Source organism: Mus caroli, unplaced genomic scaffold (genome assembly GCF_978045245.1).
Source record: "Mus caroli unplaced genomic scaffold, Mus_caroli_1 scaffold_20, whole genome shotgun sequence".
Taxonomy (NCBI): Eukaryota; Metazoa; Chordata; class Mammalia; order Rodentia; family Muridae; genus Mus; species Mus caroli.
This window is the reverse complement of record NW_028227275.1, coordinates 27,532,383-27,557,348: the sequence shown is the minus strand read 5'-3', so window position 1 is coordinate 27,557,348 and position 24,966 is coordinate 27,532,383. Positions and strand designations below refer to the sequence as shown.

The window sequence follows — 24,966 nt, the reverse complement described above, 5'->3', positions numbered from 1 at the left end:
AGACATGGTTTAGACAGAGACAGAAAATGAGAAGGACAGTCATCCAGCTACTCAGAGTTAATAAATACTCTGTTGGCCTGGCAGCACACCTTAACCTCTGTACAAACTTTCCACATTTGGTTGCTTAGTAAATGCATTCTCATGGGTCTGGGTTAATATCTTGTGGTGAGTGCTTTATAACACAGTCATAGTGTTTTTCCACATTCTATGCATTTTCTAGTCTAATCTGGGGAATTGCAATATATATCTGTGCCAGTAGATGGCAATATATGACTTTGAAAGTAGATATCTCCTACTCTCTTAATATACCCAATAAAAATTAGGTATCCAATTTTCCCATCCGCCAATGAAGACAGATGACAGTTACCAACTAGAAAAGATATCTGCACTTAAACCACATTCCTAAGTTACCTATTTTTATAATAGAGTCTGGAAAAATACAGGAAATCCAATTCTATATACATATTCTAGCCATTGCACATTTTATTTTAAAAACCAAAAAGCAAAGATAGCTAGCTAGTGTCAATAACTCTATACCAATTGCTACACATAAATGCTGTTTCAAAAGAAAAAAATGAGAGACTTGGATATTAATGACTTTTCAATAGTTTGTGAAAAAATCGAATAACACACATATGTACATGCTAAAGTTGGTGGTGGTGATGTGTGTGTGTGTGTGTGTGTGTGTGTGTGTGTGTATAAGCCAGTACCTTACTATGTACCCCACTCAGGCAGGCCTCAGATTTGTAGTGCTCTTGACCTAGCTGAGATGAAAGGGATTCCATGATGTGTGGTTTTAAAGCAGTCCTAAGAAAAACTAAAATAGACACCACTAGTGATTGTCCTTACTCATTATTTTATTCCAACTCCTGCATCTACATACAGTACTTTATGTGAGTTTGGCTCTCATGAAATTGCCAGTATTTGACCATTTTGCCTGATTAGATCACAATTCTGTATATGCCAACTTAAGTAGCCACTTTTTTATTGTTGCTGAGGCAAAATACACCATAAAAACAGCATAATGAAGGAGGGTTTATTGGCTTACACTGAGGTCACAGTCTATCACATAGCTTGAATCAGGAGAGCTCAGAGTCATCCTGAGTTGGCTCCAGGCAAAGCACTCCATGCTGGTTTCCTGACCCTTCTTCTGAATACACCTGTGTGGCCTGGGAAATATTGAATTTGCACAGCCATTTACCATCTTGGTTCTATGAAAATGGAGACTCACAGCTGGAAGAGTAGCACCACAGGGACAGGCTCCAACCTCAGAGAGAACACTTCTGAGGAGACCCACTTGTCTTTTCTCAGGTAGATACAGTAATTAAAAACTGACCACTCAGCTAGATGCATCAACAGTTCCCAGGTTCACAATGAATTTCTACCTTAGTCAATAAAATCTTTATAATGCTTTAATAGTTTCTTTGCATATGAAAAGAGAATATAAAAACAATATTGGATTTGTTTATACAGATAGGACATTCTGTTTATCTATAGCTCACCGTATTCCTCCTTAAAATATGTTAATTTTAGTAAGAAAAAATATTTACCTTTTCTTTATTCGAACAAAGAAATTTCCTTATCATTTTTCTTTTATAAATTTAGCTCTTTTAACATGATTTTTAGCTCTGTGAGGATAATTTATGCTCTATGACACTCACCTACTCATCCATAAGGCTAAGTAACTTCATCCAATAACAGTAAACACTTAGTAGTAACCCAGAGAAGGAGACAGGAAATGAAGCAATCCAGTAGGAAGCCATGAGGAATGAATGACTTTTTTCAGGATGGCCACAAAGACACTGCTCTTTTGGGCCACACTACTGCACATCAGAAACAACACTGACCATTTTAAAAACCAAGAAACTCATTCAATTTTAATTAGTTACAAACCATTCTCTGAGCTTCATGAGACAGACTAACTTCAGAAAGTAGGCCACAACCAGTTTTAAAACATAACATCTGTACAGTTGAGAATAGATCTTCCACTCAAAGAGAAAAGCCAGTCAGTGTCCCTTCATCCTGCCCTGAGTAGGGTAACAGCAAAGCTACTCACAGTTCACAATGTCACCTTGAAGTTTCAGAATCTGAGGAGCTGGCATGGTGAGGATGACAAGGTCAAACTGCTCAGCAGAGCCTGTGTCCGTGGAGACTTCCCACTTGTTATCTTTCAGGTGGATCTGAGTCACACAGTGCTTGAGGAAGACTTCTGCACCTGCTCCAAAGGCAAAAGAAGGCTCCTGTTGTCAGGATTTTCCATGAGAATAAGGAAGAAATGAAATGTCAACCCGAACCCATCCAAGTGAACAAAGGCTCCTCAACCTTAGCTTCTGTACTAGCATCCCCCTCTAATTCTAATCTAATCTAATCTAATCTTCCCAATTCAGTAGTAATTCTTCCATCTACCACTTGTACTCTTGGGCCGTCAATAAATGTTTTTATAAAGGAAACAATTATAAAATACTGCTATAATTACTAATCTCAAGACTATGATTTGTATTATGTCATAGCTTCCTTTCTTAAAAAATTTATTAGTTCTCTCTAAATCAACTGAGCAAAGCTCATATGAACTCATTGAGAATGAGGCAGTATGCACAGGACCTACACAGGTCTGTACCAGGTCATTGATGTGTGTGTGTGTGTGTATGTATATATATACATACACACCCACCTACACACACACACACACACACACATATAAAATCTTTTGGCTTAGTGTAATTTATAAAACTCCCGAGTGTCTGAATCTGAATATATTATATTAGAAAATAATCTATTTTCAATAAAAGGGGAAATATGTATTAGCTCTCTGTTCTGGCTGGTTTTGTGTGTCAACTCGACACAAGCTGAAATTATCACAGAGAAAGGAGCCTTCCTTGAGGAAATGCCTCCATGAGATCCAGCTGTAAAGCATTTTCTCAATTAGTGATCAAGCGTGGGAGAGGATCCACTGTGGGTGGTGCCATCCCTGGGCTTGTAGTCCTGGGTTGTGGGTTCTTTAAGAAGGCGTGTGCCACCACCGCCCGGCTACACTGATTGTTAAGTTGGTAGTATCTTTAGTAACCTAGGACCCAAACCTCTGAGCATGTTTTGAAGAATTACCTACATGACATTAATTGAGGCAGGGTGACTATACTCAATGTAGGTGGCACCATTTCCTAGGCTAGGATTCCAAACTGCATAAAAAGGAAATTCTGCTGAGCATCAGAATTCATTGTCTGCTTCCTGACTGCAGATGCAGCATGACCAGTTACACAGGCTCCTGCTGCCAGGATTCCCCACCATGATGGACTGTACTTCTGAACAGCCAAAATAAGCCCATTCTCTCTTAAGTTGCCTTGCCAGGGCATCCTTACACAGCAATAGGTAAAGTAACAACAACAGAATATAAAATACAAGTTACAGTGCTCGAAACAACTTGATTTTGGCCATTATTTGGTTAAGAGAATAAATCATATACCAGAAACTCGAAGAAATTCCACTTGGATTATTAATTCTTAGTATACTAAAATCTCAAATTTCAGGTTTTGTGAAGACTTTTAGAAACAAATCTGGGGCTGGAAAGATGGCTCAGTATGAGGACAGGAGTTTGAAACCCCTGAATCCATGTAAACGCAGGGAAGGGAATAATGTCCTGTCTAAAATTCCAGTCCTCAGAAGGCACAGACAGGAAATCCTAGGGAAAAGCTGGCCAGGAAACCAGGAAATCAGAAATTAGCTATATCGCAGTCCATGAACTCTCTGGCCCAATCAGTGTGTACTGAGTAGCTGAGGAAGACTTCTGGTGTCAGCTTCAAGACTGCACATGCTAACATGTGCACCCTCTACATATACCCACACACATGCAAACATGCATACGTACAGAGATGTGTACCATACTCTTATACACCAGGAAAAAGGATTTCTGTCCAGTCTTGGACATGTGAAAAGATGACAACACAATGAAAGCACAGGGAAGTCAGTATCCATCCTCACGGAGACATTTCACCTTCCCAGTTGCTAAAACTCCAGCATAAGTCCAGCTTCCCTGTGCAGTTCCAATTCTGCAGAAGCCCAGCTCAATCTGATTCTCCCTGCCTATGATGTCCTTCAGCATCACTATCTTTGACCCTCATTTGACATCAATCCAAAATATCTGGATGCCTTGCTGAGTCTTAGCTACCCACTAGTATTTTCCTATCTCCATGCCAGGCATCGAATTCCACATACCTCATGTCTTTCATTGTCCCTTGAAGAATGCTTCACTACAGTAAGCAACTAAATGTTGTAAGTCAAATGTGAAGTTAGAGGGCACTTGGTACCAACTGGGTCAAGGGTCAATCTCTGCTTGAAGCAGTTAGCATCATTCCTTTCAAACAGGACGACAAGGGGTATATTCCATAGCCCCATAAAATGAAAACTCCAGAGCCTTGTAATTTATCAGCCAGATTTATGATAGTAAATCTTCAACCCCCAAAATGCCCACACAGAGAACTCAAAACTCAACTGATATTGATACAAGCTGCACACCTAGATTGGACAAATGTGCCCTATGTTATTTAATCATCTAACAAATCCCCAGTTACTTATGGCTCCTGGGACCACATGGTTCTGGTTCATCATCCTCTCCTACAGGTTCCATCTCGTCTCTCCAGTCTTTGTCTTGTCTCTCTGTCTCTCTGTACCCTCTCTAAAACTTTCAGCTTTGCCTTCTTTTCCACTGTCCAATCACAGGCTCTAGCCTTATCTGACTAAGATTTTACCTGACCTCACCTGTACACAGGCACCCCTTTTGAGGGGACAGAAAAAACAGACAGCAGTCCACAACACCTCTGCTTTGGGAAGGCACAGATAATGTTCAATTTTATTCTTTACCAACCATTTATTTGACCCCAACAGAACATCACTGCTGAGCTTCTGAGTTATCTGGAATGTTTTGTTCTGCTTACCTTCTGTATTCTATGGTATAATCTAGACCACAATTAAAGCAACTAATTCTACTTTGATTACATTTTTCCTATAAATAATCCTTCGAAATGAGAATTGTTGCTGGTTTCTCTCTGTCACTGTCTCTCCTTCCCTCCTGACACCCCCACTCTGTGTGTGTGTGTGTGTGTGTGTGTGTGTGTGTGTGTGTGTGTGTGTTTGTAAAGGGGATTAAAATCAACTAGCCCATAAATCTCTGCCTGCCTCAGCTAAAGTTCTTGGACATCCGTTCTGATGGTCTCAAGGTTTTCTGTAAGTTGAGCATCAGAAGTTTTGTAGGTGTAGACTGCAGAGTGAACTTTTAATTTCTCAGATGTGCTTAGCTGTGTCTACTTGATGGCTCCAGTTCCTGTTCTCTTGAACTCTAATCACTTGGCTCCTGCTCTAATTCACACTTGTTCACTTTTAAAGTATACGTGAAATGTCATTTTTCTCTGAGGTATTTTCCCTGACAAATCTTTTCAGCTCACCTCTTTGAAATCTGTGCCACATTAGGCATTTTTTGCCAAATATCTGTTCATGACACTCACACCCTTCTTAGCATTTACTGTATGAATTTTTATTAAAGGTAAAGTTTAATGTCTTTCTACCCAACCACTACACTGTACATTAACAGGCAGGAATTATGTCTTTACTTTCTAGTTTCTCAAGGTGATCCTTTTCCTATTCAATTAAGAGAGGATAAGACTACACCACGAAGTAGTTCAATCCAAGTCTAGGTTATCAAACTAATGTGTTTAATTAGGGTAATTATAAGAGGATGGGAAACATACAGGTAGCCACACCAACCACTTAAACATCCTCAGGGATGTTTCATAATGTCTTTACCCTCAGTCCCACGAGGAACTGTTACTGCGAACAGCCTTGTGAGTGTCTTGGGCAAGTAATCTTATCTTGCTAACATTTTGAAAGACGAATCATCCAAGTCATGTCCAGAAGACAGAATTCTGCAACATTCTGTGCATGCTATTTAATGAGAATTTTTAATTTTACACACAGCTATATAGATAGAAGACTAACAGGGATTAGACATTTTATAAAGGTAAATGTGTTTCTATTATATTGTTATTACAGTTCATTCCCAGCTTCCCTCCAGTGTGTGTGTGCGTGTGTGTGTGTATGTGTGTGTGTATGTACAGACATACCTATCTGTGTTTAAGCATGTGGAGGCCAGAAAGAGGAGTTTATCAGATGTTCTTTACCCAATGTTTGGAGGAAAGTTTTCACTAAATGTGAAGCTGGCCATTTCAGCTAGACTGATTGTCAAACTACTGAGATCTCCCTGCCTCTGCCTGGGGTACAGGCACTTGCTGCCACACCCACCCTTTATGTGGGCTCTGGGGATTTAAATGTAGGTCATCTTGCTTTCACAGCAAGCCTCTTACCCACTAAGCCATGTCCCTATCCAGTTTCCTCCATTTTAAGGAGGAAAATGGAAGCAATTTTTTCTTGTATCATTTCCCACAGACTGTATTTCGTAAGCAGCACCTGGAAATGTTTTGATGAGACCTGAAGACATAGGAAAGAAATTTAAATGTACTGATTAAAGTGTGTAGAGATTGAAGGAAAGACCATCCAGAGACTGCCCCACCTGGGGATCCATCCCACGTACAGTCACCAAACCCAGATACTATTGTGGATGCCAACAAGTGCTTGCTGACAGGAGTCTGATATAGCTGTCTCCTGAGAGGCCCTGCCAGAGCCTGACAAATGCAGAGGCAGATGTTTGCAGCCAACCATTGCACTGAGTGCAGGGTCCCCAATGGAGGAGTTAGAGAAGGGACTGAAGGAGTTCAAGGGGTTTGCAGCCCCATAGGAAGAACAATATCAGCCAACCAGACCCCCCCAGAGCTCCCAGGGACTAAGCCACCAACCAAGGAGTACATATGGAGGGACCCATGGCTCCAGATGCATATGTAGCAGAGGGTGGCCTTGTTGGACAACAATGGAAGGAGAGGCCCTTGGTCCTAAGAAGGCTCAATGCCCTAGTGTAGTGGAATGCCAGGACAGGGAAGCAGGAGTGGGTTGGTTGGTGAGCAGGGGGAGGGGGAGTGGGGTAGGGGGTTTTCAGAGGGAAAGGGAATAACATTTGAAATGTAAATAAAGAAAACGTCAAAGAACAAAAGAACAAAAAAAGAAACAAAAAAGGAAAATTCATCTATAGTTTGTATGTTACTTTCCAGCATCCTTTGAAAGAATATTGTACGGGATAAATACGTCATAATTAGTCAGCAGGGAGAAGTGTGAGAGAGAACTACACAGGCTTACTTTCCTCATATCAGTTTTAGAAAAAAGTAAACACATGAACAGGAAAGAGAATGGTAAATGTAAATATTACTGTGCAAAAGCAGTTAGATAGTTGTTTCTGCAGAAGAAACAAACTATTTTTTAAAAAGAAGCCTTATCTCAAGAAAGGAAACAAACAAAGCAAAACAGTTAGTAAATGATAGCTACAGTCCTTTTGTTACTCTGAATTATCTCACACTAGTAAGTAACAATGACAAATGAGAAAACAACACAAAATAAAACAAGACAGAACAGTAGAAAGTCAGAGCTGTGAGGTTTTTTTCAGTGTTTTAACTTGGAAATTTGAGGTGCAGACACAGAAGATTAACTATGTTGACTTTCCCATTGCTTTCACTATGGGTATAAACAAAATATACCTCTGATTATGAAGTAATTAAGTGCTTTAAACAATAAAAATGGTCAAATATAAACAACAGCAACAACAAAAAGCAAAAACAAAATGCCTCCATAAAAACAAGCTATAGGGCATATTCTTAATTATTGATTGATGGGTGGAGAGCCCAGCCCATTGCAGGTGGTATGATATCCATGTGAGGAACATAGTCATTCCCTACCAATGAGTTGATCTTTAAGAGAAGCACAGTCTATTGGATTCGATCCATCCTACTGTTATGCCAAGGTAAGGGATAGAAAAGTGCTTTTGTATACTCAGAAACACAGACATCTTCCCAATCCTCAAAATAGAAATGTACACAAGAAACTTGAATAAATGATTATACACACATACTATACTATTATGGATATCATTAAAGAAAAGAAAGCAAATTAAATTTATTGACATAAAACATGCCAAAGATATGAAACAAAAAGATACTGAATAGTTTCTATAATAATCCCCTTTGCTCATATTTTAAGGAAATGACTATAAACAAATTAATAGTAATTAGTGACAGAGCTTTATTTTCATGCACAGGAAAACCAAAATTTGTAAAAGTGCACACACCCAAAACTGAGATCAGGATTATTTGGAGGAAGGAAAGGCTGACTGAGAGTTTAACTATTTTCATAATCTATACGATACTAGCATTTAACCCACAACTTTTATCCTAAGAGACAGAGAAAATCCATTCCCCACCTGATTTTTTCAAGTAGTACTTGATAACTGAAGAAAATCCTTGAGGTGCCACAAAGTTGCAATCTCCTTCATTCCCCTTCATTCCTTCAATGGGGGATGTCAGAGGCTTCAAAATTCCTTCAGCTAACAGTTCCTCATAAAAACTGAAATAATCATTAAATGTAAATGTATAGTTCGATTAGCTCTGCAACTGTCTTGCTTTATCTAACCATTTGACATTAAAAATCAAATCACACTATAAATCTTCATATGATTAAACCAGTGGATATGATTTTAAACAAAACTTGATGAACAGAAATGCTTCAAGAATATGTAAATCTGCTGATGTTTGCCAACTCCTACTTCTCTGTATAAACAAGAAAAGTACATAGAAAAGTATTATATGCCTCATTTTAAAATGTGCTTAGAAACTGCCCCACCTGGGGATCCATCCCATAAACAACCACCAAACCCAGACACTATTGCAGATGCCAACAAGAGCTTGCTGAAAGGAGCCTGATATAGCTGTCTCCTGAGAGGCTCTGCCAGTGCCTGACTAATACAGAAGTGGAACACAAGGTCCCCAATGAAGGAGCTAGAGAAAGTACCCAAGGAGCTGAAGGGGTTTGCAGTCCTGTAGGAAGAACAACAATGTGAACTAACCAATAACTCCAAAGCTAACTGGGACTAAACCACCAAAGAAAACACACGGAGGGACTCGTGGCTCTAGCTGCATATATAGCAGAGGATGGCCTAGTCGCTCATCAATGGGTGGAAAGGCCCTTGGTCCTGTAAAGGTTCTATGCCCTAGTATAGGGGAATGCCTGGGCCAGGAACCAGGAGTGGGTGATTTGGGGAGCAGGGGAATTGGGGGAGGATAGCAGACTTTTGGAGGGGAAACTAGGAAAGGGGATAACATTTGAAATGTAAATAAAGAAAATACTTAATAAAAAATAAAGAAAATACTGACTTTCATTACTATATGCCATCTTCCACACCAGCAACTAACTACATGTTATTGGGCTCCCTTTTTCTTGTTCCATATACAATCTCATACAACCTTCATAAGGACAATACGAACATGTCATTGTCATAAGAGGCAAAGTTTAAAATGTTTTAGAATGGATGATCTGTATCATTTTACACCATATATGTATCTACTAAAACTTGTGGTGACTAACTTACTTTTGGTGCTCTTTGACATAATGAGGAGAGCAGGTGATGTACTGAGCTCCCAAGTCAGCTGTGCATCGGGGATTATGAGGACTGCTGGCAGTAATCATTCTTCCCCCTTAAAATAATTCATAAGCAACTGTCAGTCATAAATGTACTTCTTGAAATTGTACAACTCACCCTAGCTTGGTTGCTTTATTGTCTTTGTCCAAATACATTAAACTCATTAAGGTAAGCTAAAGACTTTATATCGCCCATTATCTTGGTTATTTGGTCCTGTTTTTTGTTTGTTTGTTTTGTTTTGTTTTTTGGTTTTGTTTTGAATTTGAGGAAATAACTCATGAAACTCATGAATAATACAGCATTGCTTTACAATGTCATTAGTACATATTGTGTTAATCTGAACAAATGAACGAATTAATGGATGACTAAAACTAAATGGATGGAACGCCACAATGAGTAAAAAAAACGTTCTTCAGTCAGGATGTACAAGAAGGCCTCTTATTCTAGACGTCTGGGAAGCCTTGGTCGAGGTGGATTTGGGGATCTGCATCCTGGAGAAAGCTTCAATGGTACAGAGCAGCCTAGCCCACAGGGCTCTGGTGGGCGGATGCTTGTCAGGCACAGCCTCCCAGGGCAGGGCTCTGGGTCCAGTCCTCTCTGCACCAGAAGCGGCCTCCAGGCGGCAGCAGCCTCCAGTCACGTGAGAGCTCTCACACGGAGAGCGCTCAGCAGCGGTCGGCTGGGGAGAAGCCACCACTGACTGGGCTTTTCTCTCAGAGCGACTGGGTGGCCTGCCTACTTCACCGAGGAGAGGCCTCTCACGCTCTGGTTGTCCTAACAACTCACCTATATCCCCAGCCTTGTCCCACAGGGCGAGGTACAGGGGGGCGGTTATTTCCTTCCTCAGCAGCGCGGCACACAGACTTCCGGTTAGCCCGGCGCCCACGACCAGTACCCGGGACATGGCGGCGGGCCTTCAGCTAGGCCGCTGACAGAGGCGCGGAGCCTCGCCGTCCCACTCTACCACTGTGTCCCCGCGTGGGTCAGGCAGGGCGGTGCCCTGCGCGGGACGTCTGCTCCTGAGAGCGCGGAGAACCCCGCGGGGGTGACTGAGGCCCCGGCGACGTTCTGCCCCGGCCTCCACCGGGCAGCTTGGCTACCCAGTGAGCCCCAATCCCATCGTCCCCTGGAGGATAAATCAGGAAGTCACCGCCTGTTGGCCTCTTGAGGATGACTGAAGTGAGGGAGAGGAGACAGCAGCAAAGCCACAGCTGGATTTCTTCTGGGGTTTTATAGGCCACTTTAGGTGACAGGGGGGGTTGAAATCAGAGAGACATTTTTGTCGTTGTTATTACCGCCTAGGAGAGTACAAATTATGTGTCCTTCCTGACATTGGCTCCTCAGTGACTGCAAAATGTGGAAAATAATACCTCCTTTCCAAAGTTGTGAAGAATACAGGTACTTGGTTCACCAGAAAATTTTGTCTCACTTACCATGTCCACAAATACTAACTTCTGTGTCAAAATGGGATCACTGTGAACGAAGGAATAATCTGTGAAGTGGAATCTGCCATGACCATTTACCTGTCATCAACTTTGTCCTAAGAAGTTAAAAAAAAAAAGCAATGAAAAATAGGAACCATTAAAAATAATTATCTGAAAAGTGTTGTGGTCCTTGACAATAGTAACCAATAACATTTAAAAGTCAAATTTTGCTTAATCTGTCCTGGTGACAAAAATTCTGATCATAAAATTTTTGTTTGATCAGTTTTTATTTATCTGATAAAAGAACTTGAAGAAAATATGGGTAAACATAGATACCCTAAGATTAGATGTAAGCGTAGCAGTAAAAGAACAGGAAAAGCATTGAATCCATAATCATTCAAAGCATTTTTTAGACAGTTGTTCAATTTTCATGAGTATGTGGGCTTTCTGTTGCTTTTCTTATTAAAGTCCAGTTATAGTCCCTGGTGATCTGATAGAATGAAGGGGATTAATACAATCTCCTTGTATATTTTTTTTAACTCTTATTTTTTATTAGGTATTTTCTTCATTTACATTTCCAGTGCTATCCCAAAAGTCCCCCATACCGCCCCCCCCCACTCCCACTTCTTGACCCTGGCCATCCCCTGTACTGAGGCATATAAAGATTGCACGACCAATGGGCCTCTCTTTACTCTGATAGCCCACTAGGCCATCTTCTGATACATATGCAGCTAGAGTCAAGAGCTCCAGGGTACTGGTTAGTTCATAATGTTCCACCTACAGGGTTGCAGATCCTTTAAGCTGCTTGGGTACTTTCTCTAGCTTCTCCATTGGAGGTCCTGTGATCAATCAATAGCTGACTGTGAGTATCCACTTATGTGTTTGCTAGGCCCCTGCATAGTCTCACAAGAGACAGCTATATCAGGGTCCTTTCAGCAAAATCTTGCTAGTGTATGCAATGGTGTCAGTGTTTGGAGGCTGATTATGGGATAGATCCCCGGATACAGCAATCTCTAGATGGTCCCTCCTTTTGTCTCAGCTCTAAACTTTGTCTCTGTAACTCCTTCCATGTATGTTTTGTTCCCAATTCTAAGAAGGGGCAAAGTGTCCACACTTTGGTCTTCGTTCTTCTTGAGTTTAATGAGTTTCACAAATTATATCTTATATCTTGGGTATTCTAAGTATCTGGGCTAATGTCCACTTATCAGTGAGTACATGTCATGTGAGTTCTTTTGTGATTGGGTTACCTCACTCAGGATGATGCCCTCCAGGGACGTCCATTTGGCTAGGAATTTCATAAATTCATTCTTTGTAATAGTTGAGTAGTACTCCATTGTGTAAATGTACCACATTTTCTGTATCCATTCCTCTGTTGAGGGGCATCTGGGTTCTTTCCAGTTTCTGGCTATTATAAATAAGGCTGCTATGAACATAGTGGAGCATGTGTCCTTCTTACCGGTTGGAACATCTTCTGGATATATGCCCAGGACAGGTATTGCAGGATCCTCCAGTAGTACTATGTCCAATTTTCTGAGGAATCTCCAGACTGATTTCTAGAGTGGTTGTACAAGCTTGCAACCCCACCAACAATGGAGGAGTGTTCCTCTTTCTCCACATCCTTGCCAGCATCTGCTGTCACCTGAACTTTTGATCTTAACCATTCTGACTGGTGTGAGGTGGAATCTCAGGGTTGTTTAGATTTGCATTTACCTGATGATTAAGGAGGTTGAACATTTTTTCAGGTGCTTCTCAGCCATTCAGTATTCCTAAGGTGAGAATTCTTTGTTAAACTCTGCACCCCATTTTTAATGGGGCTATTTGATTTTTTGGAGTCCACCTTCTTGAGTTCTTTATATATATTGGATATTAGTACCTTATATGAATTAGGATAGGTAAAGCTCCTTTCCCAATCTGTTGGTAGCCTTTTTGTCTTATTAACAGTGTCTTTTTCCTTACAGGAGCTTTGCAGTTTCATGAGGTCCCATTTGTCAATTCTCGATCTTACAGCACAAGCCATTGCTGTTCTATTCAGGAATTTTTCCCCTGTGCCCATATCTTCAAGGCTTTTCCCCACTTTCTCCTCTATAAGTTTCAGTGTATCTGGTTTTATGTGGAGTTCCTTGATCCACTTAGATTTGACCTTAGTACAAGGAGATAGGAATGAATAAATTTGCATTCTTCTACATGTTAACCGCCAGTTGTGCCAGCACCATTTGTTGAAAATGCTGTCTGTTTTCCACCGGATGGTTTTAGCTCCCTTGTCAAAGATCAAGTGACCATAGGTGTGTGGGTTCATTTCTGGGTCTTCTACATGTTAACCACCAGTTGTGCCAGCACCATTTGTTGAAAATGCTATCTGTTTTCCACCGGATGGTTTTAGCACCCTTGTCAAAGACAAGTGACCATAGGTGTGTGGGTTCATTTCTGGGTCTTCAATTCTATTCCATTGTTCTACTTGTCTGTTGGTATACCAGTACCATGCAGTTTTTATCACAATTGCTCTGTAGTACAGCTTTAGGTGAGGCATGGTGATTCCACCAGAGGTTCTTTTATCCTTGAGAAGAGTTTTTGCTATCCTAGGTTTTTTGTTATTCCAGATGAATCTGCCAATTGCCCTTTCTAATTCGTTGAGGAATTGAGTTGGAATTTTGATGGGGATTGCATTGAATCTGTAGATTGCTTTTGGCAAGATAGCCATTTTTACTATATTGTTCCTGCCATTCCATGAGCATGGGAGATCTTTCCATCTTCTGAGATCTTTTTTAATTTCTCTCTTCAGAGATTTGAAGTTCTTATCATACAGATCTTTCACTTTCTTAGTTAGAGTCACACCAAGGTATTTTATATTATTTGTGACTATTGAGAAGGGTGTTGTTTCCCTAATTTTTTTCTCAGCCTGTTTATCCTTTGTGTAGAGAAAGGCCATTGACTTTTTTGAGTTAAATTTATATCCAGATACTTCACTGAAGCTGTTTACCAGGTTTAGGAGTTCTCTGGTGGAATTTTTAGGGTCAAGTATATATACTATCATATCATCTGCTAAAAGTGATAATTTTACTTTTTCCTTTCCAATTTGTATTCCCTTGTTCTCCTTTTGTTGTCTAATTGCTCTGGCTAGGACTTCAAGTACAATGTTGAATAGGTATGGAGAAAATGGGCAGCCTTGTCTAGTCCCTGATGTTAGTGGGATTGCTTCCAGCTTCTTGCCATTTACTTTGATGTTGGCTACTGGTTTGCTGTAGATTGCTTTTATCATGTTTAGGAATGGGCCTTGAATTCCTGATCTTTCCAAGACTTTTATCATGAATGGGTGTTGAATTTTGTCAAATGTTTTCTCTTCCTCTAATGAGATGATCATGTGGTTTTTGTCTTTGAGTTTGTTTATATAGTGTATTATGTTGATGGATTTCCATATATTAAACCATCCCTGCATCCCTGGAATGAAACCTACTTGGTCAGGAGGAATGATTGTTTTGATGTGTTCTTGGATTCAGTTAGCGAGAATTTTATTGAGGATTTTTGCATTGATTTTCATAAGGGAAATTAGTCTGAAGTTCTCTATCTTTGTTGGGTCTTTCTGTGGTTTAGGTATCAGAGTAATGTGGCTTCATACAATGAATTGGGTAGAGTATTTTCTGCTTCTATATTGTGGAATAGTTTGTGAAGAACTGGGATTAGATCTTTGAAGGTCTGATAGAACTCTGCACTAAACCCATCTGGTCCTGGGCTTTTTTTTTGGTTGGGAGACTATTAATGATTGCTTCTATTTCTTTAGAGGATATAGGACTGTTTAGATTATTAACCTGATCCTGATTTAACTTTAGTACCTGGTATCTGTCTAGAAATTTGTCCATTTCATCCAGGTTTTCCAGTTTTGTTGAGTATAGCCTTTTGTAGAAGGATCTGATAGTGTTTTGGATTTCTTCAGGATCTGTTGTTATGTATCCCTTTTTCTTTTTGATTTTGTTAATTAGGATGCTGTCCATTTGCCCTCTAGTGAGTCTGGCTAAGTGTTTATCTATCTTGTTGATTTTCTCAAAGAACCACCTCCTAGTTTGCTTGATTCTTTGAATAGTTCTTCTTTACCCATACTACATTTAATAGAGGGCTAAAATCCAGTATATACAAAGAATTCAAGAAGTTAGATTCCAGAGAACCAAATAACCCAATTTAAAAAGTGGGCTACAGAGCAAAACAGAGAATTCTCAACTGAGCAATCTTGAATGCCTGAGAAGCACCTAAGGAAATGTTCAACATCCGCAGCCATTAGGAAATTGCAAAATGACCCTGAGATTCCACCTTAAATCAGTCAGAATGGCTAAGATCAAAAACTCAGGTGACAGCAGATGCTGGCAAGGATGTGGACTAAGAGGGGAAAAAAAAGAGATTGGTGAGATTGTAATCTGGTACAGACACTCTGGAAATCAGTTTGGTGGTCCCTCAGAATACTGGACATAGTACTACCTGAGGCATATACCCAGATATACCACTCCTGGGCATATACCCAGAAGATGCTCCAACATATAACAATGACACATGCTCCTCTATGTTTGTGGCAGCCTTATTTATAATAGACAGAAGCTGGAAACAACCTATATGTCTTTCAACAGAGGATTGGATTCAGAAAATGAGGTACATTTACACAATGGAGTACTAATCAGCTATTAAAAACAATGACTTTGTGAAATTCTTAGGCAAATGGATGGAACTAGAAAATATCCTGAATAAGGTAACCCAGTCACAAAAAAACAGACATGGTATGTACTCAGTGATAAGTGAATATTAGCAAATAATCTCGGGATACCCATGACACAACTCACAGACCATATGAAACTCAAGAAGAAGAAAGACCAAACTGTGGATGCTTCAGTATTACTTAAAATATGTTACAAAATAATCAGTGGAGGTAGGGGATGAGTAGGATTTTGGTGGAATAGAGGAGGTGGAGGGGAAAAGGCAGGCAAAATCAGTTGTGGGGGATGTGCAAAGGGTCAGGAAGTTGAACAGAGGTGTGTAGCAATGGAGGATGGGGAAACTAGAGGTAGCCACCAGAAAGTCCCAGATACTAGGAAAGCAAGAATTTCCCAGGACCCAACAGGCATGAAATTAGCTGAAATACCCAACAATGGGGAGAAAGAAACTGTAGAGACCATATCCAGAGGTTAGGCACAGCCCCTGTTTGAAGGATGGGGCCACCAATTCATCTCAAAATTATTAACCAAGAATTGCTTCTGTCTAAAGGAAATAGGGGGACAAAGTGTGGATCAGAGACTGAAGGAAAGGCCATCCAGAGACTGCCCCACCTGGGCTCCATCCCATACACAGACACTAAACCCAGACAGTATTGCTGATGCCAAGAAGTACTTGCCTACAGGAGCCTGATATGGCAGTCTCCTGAGAGGCTCTGCCAGAGTCTTACCAATATGGATGTTGATGTTTACAGCCAACTATTGGCCTGAGCATGGGGACCCCAATGGAGGAGTTAGGGGAAGGGCTTTGCAACCTCATAGGAAGAACAACAATATCAATCAACCAGACCCCCAGAGCTCCCAGGGACTAAACCACCAACCAAGGGACACTACCAATACATGAAGGGACCCTTGGCTCCAGCTGCATATATAGCAGATGATGGCCTTATATGGGATCAGTGGAAAGGGAGGCCCTTGGTCCTGTGAAGGTCAGATGCCCCAGCACAGGGGAATATTAAGGCAGTGAGGCAGAAGGGTTGGTTGGGTGGGATAGCACCCCCATAGAAACTGGGAAGGGGAATGGGAAAGGGAATGTGTGGAGGGGAAACTGGGAAGGGGGATAACATTTGAAATGTAAATAAATAAAATAACCAATAAAAAAATTAGAAAGAGAAAACAACAAATCTCTTAAGATTGACTTGGTTCTCAAATCACTTCTGAACTTCATTTGTCCTATGATATATCACCTGCCAAAATACTTCCTCCCATATATTTCTTCTCCGAATGTTCCTTATTGTGTTATGAAAAGAAAAAAAAGATTAATGACTCTAAATGTACTTTTAAAAACAATATAAATATGTCTGTCTGGTTTGTATAGAAGCGTTTTGATAGTCAATTTTATCAAAACATGTTGAAGTTTGTTGTACATAGAGTTATAATGTAAGAAGCCTTGACTTTCGAAGGTAAAAAGAAGTTCTAGAGGTAGTTTTTCTGTGAACAAACTAAGTACAAATGTGTAGGATATTTTCAAAGCATTCAAATGAAATGTATTAGGGACCAAAATTCATGAAGAGGTCCAATAATTAATTAGAAAGAAATACTAACAGAAAAATGTAGCAAAAATCTTACAGCAAATGCTAACATGTACTTGTACACTTGATACAACTTTGCATTTTCTCTTAAGAGGGTAGTAAGCATGGCATTTTGTCTTATAAAACTTTGATATAAATTATTTTTCTCTTTTCTTAAGAAGTAGTCTGGTGCATACATTTTACACACATGTACACACACACACAAGAAAATGAGTATAATTACCTCACTCGACAATAAATAAAACATTACACAAGAGAGTTAAAGCAGAATTGTTGGTTATAAGTTCAAAGCAGCAGATTTATTTATGTTTTCTTTCATAAGCTCATTTTTTAAGTTCAAATCAGTAGGTTTTTAAAATAGAATTACCCACTCCCAGATTTTGGCCTTACTTTTTTTATTTTTCATCCTTTTACCTGACCTAGAATGAATATTTGTATTGATCACTAAATGGTCCAAGCCTATTTGTCTTCCTACTGAATTTTACATGGTTGCCACACATAAAAGCTTAATCTATTGCTTTCATGCAGTCTTTACTTACTATTCTATGAGGAGGGAGCACATTCTCCTCTATTTTCAACTTTATTATACCTTTCTGGCAAAAAAAAACCAAAAACCAAAAAACAAAAAAACAAAAAACAAAAAAAAAAAACTATCTCCTTAAGTTGACTAACTTCCTAAATTATTTGAATCATATCAGGAATTCTATAAATTATTTAATCTAAGCAGCATTAGTTCATAAAAGTTCATCTTCATGTTGGTCTACAGGAATTTGTACACAATAGGGTGGGCTAATACATGGGAATCAGACATATCAGAGTATAAGCAGAAAGAGTCTTTCTTTGCCCAATCACACCATGTCAGAAAAATGGGAAATACAGCTTGATTAATATGAGAAGGCAGAACAGCATCAAGAAGCAGTCCTAGGACACAGTTTTCTGGGGCCATGCCTTTCCAGGATTCATGTACTATAGCCATGAAAGCTGGTGTGCCATCTACGGGGAGTTTAGTTGCCCACTACACCTCCTCCTGCATGGCAACCGAATTCATATCCCAGTGCATCAGTGGAAAAGGCTTGGCTGGTTACAGAAGATGGCAGGGTCTGGCTTTGTATCCTCTGCCACATCCACTCCAGTAGTGAACCCAGTGACAGGCCCAAAAGCCTGGACAGAGTCCCAAGGCAAAAAGTTCAAAAAAACTTAGTCTCCTGGAACCGTGGCATCCTGTAAAGAATGCTCCAAATCTGTCCTTGCTTTCCCTCAATATTGCTTTACTATAAGTGCCTCTAAGTATTGATTTTGACATACAGTTAGGTTAGATTCTTCACCAGTCCTAGGCAGTCCTTCAGCCGACCCTGGGCATGGATAGCTGAGTCACTGCCCTACTCAGGAATTTACAATTAATTATCTAGGAAGAAGGAAGGTTGTGGTTTAAGAAGGAACTAGAGTAAATACTTAGAACTATAGATATTTGAGTTACACCCATACACAGGAATTTACAATGGCCTAGGGGGAAGGTGGACTATACAATAGATTAGAATTGGAACTATGGCCAGGGCATGAAGCCCCTGCCCCTGTCTTTTAAGATTAAGCTGACCTTATGTGGGACTGCTTTTGATCCCAATTGTTAACATTGATTTTTATCCCAGTTGGTTCCTGTTAGCGTTTTGTATGCATTCCTTTGTTTTGTGTAAAAGTCACTTATATGACTGGTGCTTGCTTTGAGACAAAATGCATTCAGATATGGCACTCCCTTGTGTCCATGTCTGTCACCCTTCTTGTCGCTAACGCCAAGCCCACCTGTCTGGAACCTGGATTTTCTCCCTCAGATAAAGGGGAGAGGGGACCCAACTGAGGCCAGTCTGTGGCAATCCCCCAGTGCTAGGGACATCCTTGTCGATTCCAGTAGATTCCCACTGCACTAAGTCTCCTCAAATGCCTCCAATTCAACTCATTTCTCCCAGTGATCTATCCTTCCATTCTCTTCCTCTCCTGATCCTTCTTCTCATTTCCACCTGCCCCAAGTCCACCTACCAAATCCATTCTCTTTCTCCTTCTTATGTGCCTAGTCTTACTGTCACTTGTGAAGCCTTGAGAGGCCAGAACGTTTCTGAAGGACAATGGTAGAGAAGTGAAACAGGGAGAAGGTAGATAGGAGCAGGGAACTAGAAGGGGTGGAGGGAGTGGAAATGAAAGACCCACAACGTGAGGACTCCCTCACGTTCTGACTCAGGAGAGGCGACACCCCAAAATCACCCACAAGAAACGGTCTTGCTGCAACTTGCAAGAGGATTTTTATTCGAGAGCGCTCTCGGGCCCATGGTCATACACCACGCAGGGGTAGAGGACCATGGCGCCCCGAGTAGCTGAGTAAGGGGGTATTTAAAGGAAGAAACCACAATTCATGGAGGTGGGGAGGGCGTTGTTGGAAAATACCAGTTAAGAGTCACAAGGAAGTATAAAGTCACAAGTGTCAGGTTATCTCTCAAGACAGTTTCTAAGAGCCCCTAACAATTTAAGAGCCCCTAAAGATAGCACATTTGCATTGCAGGTTCCAGTAATGGTCAGGGTGCCATTCTTTGAATTGAACCCAGGAAGCGGGTAGGTGGAGGAATGTCGCTATCTGTTTTATGACCAGTACCTGGAGCACTAAGCCACAAAGGCTACACTCCCAAGCCTGGGCCCAAAAGCCTCGAATTTTGTTTTTACTTTGCTATACGTTTTTAATACTTCTTCATTCCCCACTTCTTCTAGTTAATAGTTCTAATCTTAGAACTAGACACTATCTTCTCCCTGACATAGTTGATCCTTTAGGGCATGGTACTGTTATCTCAAAACTAAAAGCCACACTGCATTAATTCTTGTTTTAATAAAGGTGACTTGCCTATTTAACACACATGGACCTATAATGAAAAGCAGAAGCAAAATCAAAAGGGGTCCCATAAAGGTAGAAAGTAGGGTGGTCAAGAGTACAAGATAAGGGCCTTTCCACCCGAGTCTCAAGGTTTTCTGCGTGGAGATGTCTAGCAGGTCTTCTGGAGCAGGCCTTCTGGAGCTGCTTTTTTGCTCGCTGTCTCACTCACTGGAGCACCTTGAGCCTAGAGAACAAAGGCTGGGAAAGCAGCATGTCAGCACTATGTACAGAGGCTATTTTTACCAGTGGAGGGGGCCCCCTGTAGAGTAATTCATAAGGGGGTCAGTCTAAACTGTCCAGGGGTGTTTTTAACTCTGAAGAGCAAAGGGTAGGAGAGGAGAGCTATCCAATCATTAGCGCCAGTCTCCGCTGTCAATTTGGTAAGGGTCTCTTAATGGTTCTATTTATTCTCTCTACCTGTCCTGAGCTTTGGGGCCTGCATGCACAATGTAACTTCTAACCGATCTCTAATATCTTGGCCAGTCCCTGATTTTCTTTAGCCACAGTATCTTAGGTCTTTCTGCAGATGTCAACAGCCCTCTTTGTCTGTATATTGCTCCGTACAGTGGCAAAAGCATACCTGCTGTCAGTATAGACTTTTCTTTTGCCATTTATGGACCTTGTCTCAAAGTCACAAGTTCAGCTTTCTGGGCCGACGTCCCTTCAGGGAGGCTGCTGGCCTAGATCACTTGCTTTCTGTCCACCACCATACTGCTGTCCCCGCCTTCTGCTTACCTTTAACCTCGAGGCTACTGTCATCAGTGTACCAGCTCGAACCCTCAGGCCAAGGCTGATCTGATCCTTCAGATCATTTCAAGTACCAGTTTCTCAGCACAGTGATGAGTAGGTGCAGTCTCACGCAGTGGGACAGCAGGTGGAACGAAGCGAAGGTCACTCGTTCAGTCAACAAAAAGTTCTGATGTGTCACAGGAGCATTGGTAGTCATCCATCAGTCAGGGGGCTTTTGGATAATGCTTTCAAGAGCGTGGGATGCCATTACAGCTAGTTGCTGTCCCAGAGTGAGCTTATCAGCATCTTTGACAAGCAGATTATGGCAGTAATAGCTTACAGGCAAGAAAACTACCCGCTGGCAACAGGGTGTAACTTCTTGGATAGGTAAGCCACTGGCCTTTTTCAAAGTCCCAAAGTCTGAGCAAGGACTCCTCTAGAGACCCCTGATCTCTCTTCCACATAAAGAGTGAAAGGCTTGGTTAGGTCAGGCAAAGGCTGGCCATCAAGAGGGCCTTTTTAATTTTTTTAAAGGCTTTCTGGCGATCTGGGATCCACAAAACACCTCCCCTTTCTTGGTTAGGGGGTACAACAGGGCAGCTAAGGTCGCCAACCCAGGTGTCTAGAGTCTGTAGAAGCCAGCAGTACCCAAGAATTTTCTTACTTGCCTTGGCGTAGTTAGCCACTACTTCCCGTCTCGAAGGGTGTCTCTCAAATAAGTAACTTCAGTTTGACACAGCTGAGCCTTTTTAGCTGAGGCTCGGTCTTCAGTTGCCCAGGTTTCCTGTCTAGATCCTGTCTTTTTCTTTCTCTCCTATCAAATTTCTCTCTTGTCTAAGATCCCTCCTGTTTTCTCTTTCTTCTGCCTCCCGCCTCCCTCTCTCTCACACACACTTTCTCTGCCTCTTTCACTAGATCACATAACTGTCTCTCTCTTGTAATACACCTTCTAATCTCTGAAGTTTCTTCCTAGGTAAGATCAAAGGGAGTGAACTGCCTGAAGGCTTCCATAAGCCTTTCAAGGAACATTGAGGGAGGTTCGACCGGCCCCTGCATTACCTCTTACCTTAGCCAAATTAGTGGGCCTGTCTCGAGGCACCTTGGAGACCAGAGCCTGGCGTTAGATTTTCAAGCTCTCCTTACCTTCAGCCATGTCGCAGTCGCAACTGGGGCGAGTCAAAAGGAATCCCATGTCAATCTCATTTTGTAGCTGTGTAGACCGCCCGTTGGCTCCCGGGCTATTTTTCTAGCCTCTAACAGAATTCTCTCTCGCTCTTTGGTTGTTAAGAGCATCTGCAACAGCTGTTGACAATCATCTCAAGTAGGCTGATGAGAAAACATAAGGAACTCTACCAACCCTGTGAGGCATTGGGGATCCTGAGAAAGGGGGTGGTTAGTTCTCCAGTTATAAATACCAGCAGAGGAAAATGACCAGTACTGAAGGGTTAAAGTTTGGGCGGGTCCACCAGAGTCCGCCCGGACTCTGTGCTCTGCAGCTCCATGTACCCGCAGCGGTCAGCCTCTTGACACCCCGAGGGGTTTAGGGTTCCCTCAGCAGCTGGGGTTGAGGCTGTGGATAAGGGGAAGGTTGTGGACTAGGCCACTCAGGAGGCTTCATACAACCACAATTTTGAGAAGCAAAACCAAATTTTAAACAATCTATTTTTTTTTTAAATGAACTCTAAAAACATTACTTGCTACAAAGTTTGGCTGTCTGTTCCTGCACACAAACACAAGAAGGTGTAGCCGCCAATATATCTGTTACAAATCGGGTTTCTAGGATAAGAATTAAAACATATTTATACTTTTGAAACTATTTAGAAACAAAAATGAAATGGCCGCATACATTTGCTCATTTAAACCAAACAAAATTCTTAATTTTTCTAGCTGTAACTTCAAGAGAGGAGCACCTTGTCACCTGATGAATCTAATTATCACAAGCACAGAGATTTTTGTAGAACTTGAGAAGCTGCTGGTCCCTATAAGAGCAGCATTTATAATCAGCTCCTAGCAGGACTTCTCTAGCCACACTAGATTCCTAACTACAGGTGCAGGGCTCCAAAGACCAATTAATACTGTTTATTTTATTTTATTTTTTACCAAATTATCCCCAGATAGTCGGAGAGTACTGCTTTTCTCAAAACCCATTCTCTCACATCTCAGGTGTAAACTATCTCTAGTCAGGGTATAAAGCACCTATGAGAATTACCTTTGCTTTTCTAGATTTTCACATAGCTCTAAACACATACACAAAAACACATAAAACAGAAACCAACAGATCCAGACACATTTGACCCTTTCTTGTCCTCTACAAGCAGGCAAAAGAATTAGACGATTTTGGAGGGGGAAGCTTCCGCTTCAACAGAACTCGGTCCCTCTGACCGATCCGGAGACGGCCAGGCGTCCCTGGCTCTCCTTACCTCCCAGGGCGTCCCCCGGGGCCACAGCCTGTGGTCCTCCTAGCACGTCTGCCGACCACAGTCCTCCGGTCCTCCTTACGGCCCAAAAGGACAGCTGCAAATACCGACCGCGCGCGCATTTCAGACCCCATCACCCCATCATCTACAAACACCAGCATCCGTTTCTACCTAGACGAGCAAAACCAGAGAAGCACACTTGTTCCTCACTCTGCCAGGTGTAAAACCAAGGCACGAGGTGGGACTCGAACCCACGATCTCGCAACCCGAAAACCAAGACACAAATTCAATAAACTCAGATGGATCCGAACTCAGACTTCGCCATGCTTCAGAAACATAGGACAAGACACAAACAACCCAACACAACAAGCACATGTTCCAATGTTCGTTTCAGAAAACAGACACTCAAAACAGAGACACCGGCCGGCACACACACAAGAGGGGATCCCCATACCTCCAAGTCGGTTCTCGGGTGTGAGGGGTGGTCGCGTTTCCCGGCCAACACACCAAATGAAAGACCCACAACGTGAGGACTCCCTCACGTTCTGACTCAGGAGAGGCGACACCCCAAAATCACCCACAAGAAACGATCTTGCTGCAACTGCAAGAGGATTTTTATTCGAGAGCGCTCTCGGGCCCATGGTCATACACCACGCAGGGGTAGAGGACCATGGCGCCCCGAGTAGCTGAGTAAGGGGGTATTTAAAGGAAGAAACCACAATTCATGGAGGTGGGGAGGGCGTTGTTGGAAAATACCAGTTAAGAGTCACAAGGAAGTATAAAGTCACAAGTGTCAGGTTATCTCTCAAGACAGTTTCTAAGAGCCCCTAACAATTTAAGAGCCCCTAAAGATAGCACATTTGCATTGCAGGTTCCAGTAATGGTCAGGGTGCCATTCTTTGAATTGAACCCAGGAAGCGGGTAGGTGGAGGAATGTCGCTATCTGTTTTATGACCAGTACCTGGAGCACTAAGCCACAAAGGCTACACTCCCAAGCCTGGGCCCAAAAGCCTCGAATTTTGTTTTTACTTTGCTATACTTTTTTAATACTTCTTCAGAAACAGCAGTCATTTTGCAATGTATTAAAGAAGAATAAAAATACTTCTAAGAAACAGAAAACCACTTATTAATAATTTGGCTTTATTTCAGAAATACTACAGGGAAAATTTGACATATTCCAAGCCAATAAATGTAATTTCGTCCCATAAATTGACGAAAGACAGTAGTTATGTGAACATCAATAGATGGGAAAAGGCCTTTCACAAAAGTCCAATATATAATTAAGTAAAAGTCCTGCACAAACTTGGAATACAATGAACTTAACATACATGCGCACATGTGCACATGCACAGACACACACACACACACACACACACACACACACACACACATCTTTATAATCATGGAAAATATTGCAAGAATAATACATTTGAGACTGGGCATGGTTACTCTTTATATTGTTTAAACTATGCCCAGAATTATTACTTTAGGATTAAAAAAATAAGAATTAGGTTAAAATTTTAATAATAACATTAAAATTGTGTGTTTGAATTTGTAGTCACTTTGTGTTGCAAAGAGAGTTCAAAATACTCTATTATACAGGGAATGAATGATCAATTCTGTGGATACTTATTCAACAGTGG

The 24,966-nt window shown here is 41.4% G+C and overlaps 1 protein-coding gene across 1 annotated transcript in view; it reads right to left on the bottom strand.

The window, feature by feature from the left end:
• Rnls (renalase, FAD dependent amine oxidase) overlaps nucleotides 1–10,678 on the bottom strand; it is a 262,579-nt gene extending 251,901 nt beyond the window's left edge. Inside the window, exons 1-4 of the mRNA XM_021151942.3 lie at nucleotides 10,349–10,678; nucleotides 9,512–9,617; nucleotides 8,348–8,490; nucleotides 2,057–2,215 (exon numbers count right to left, since the gene is read on the bottom strand). Of these exons, the coding sequence (XP_021007601.1) occupies nucleotides 2,057–2,215; nucleotides 8,348–8,490; nucleotides 9,512–9,617; nucleotides 10,349–10,466 (526 nt within the window). The 5' untranslated portion in view covers nucleotides 10,467–10,678. The remainder of the gene's footprint in view (nucleotides 1–2,056; nucleotides 2,216–8,347; nucleotides 8,491–9,511; nucleotides 9,618–10,348) is intronic.
• Between the last annotated feature and the right edge of the window lie 14,288 nt (nucleotides 10,679–24,966).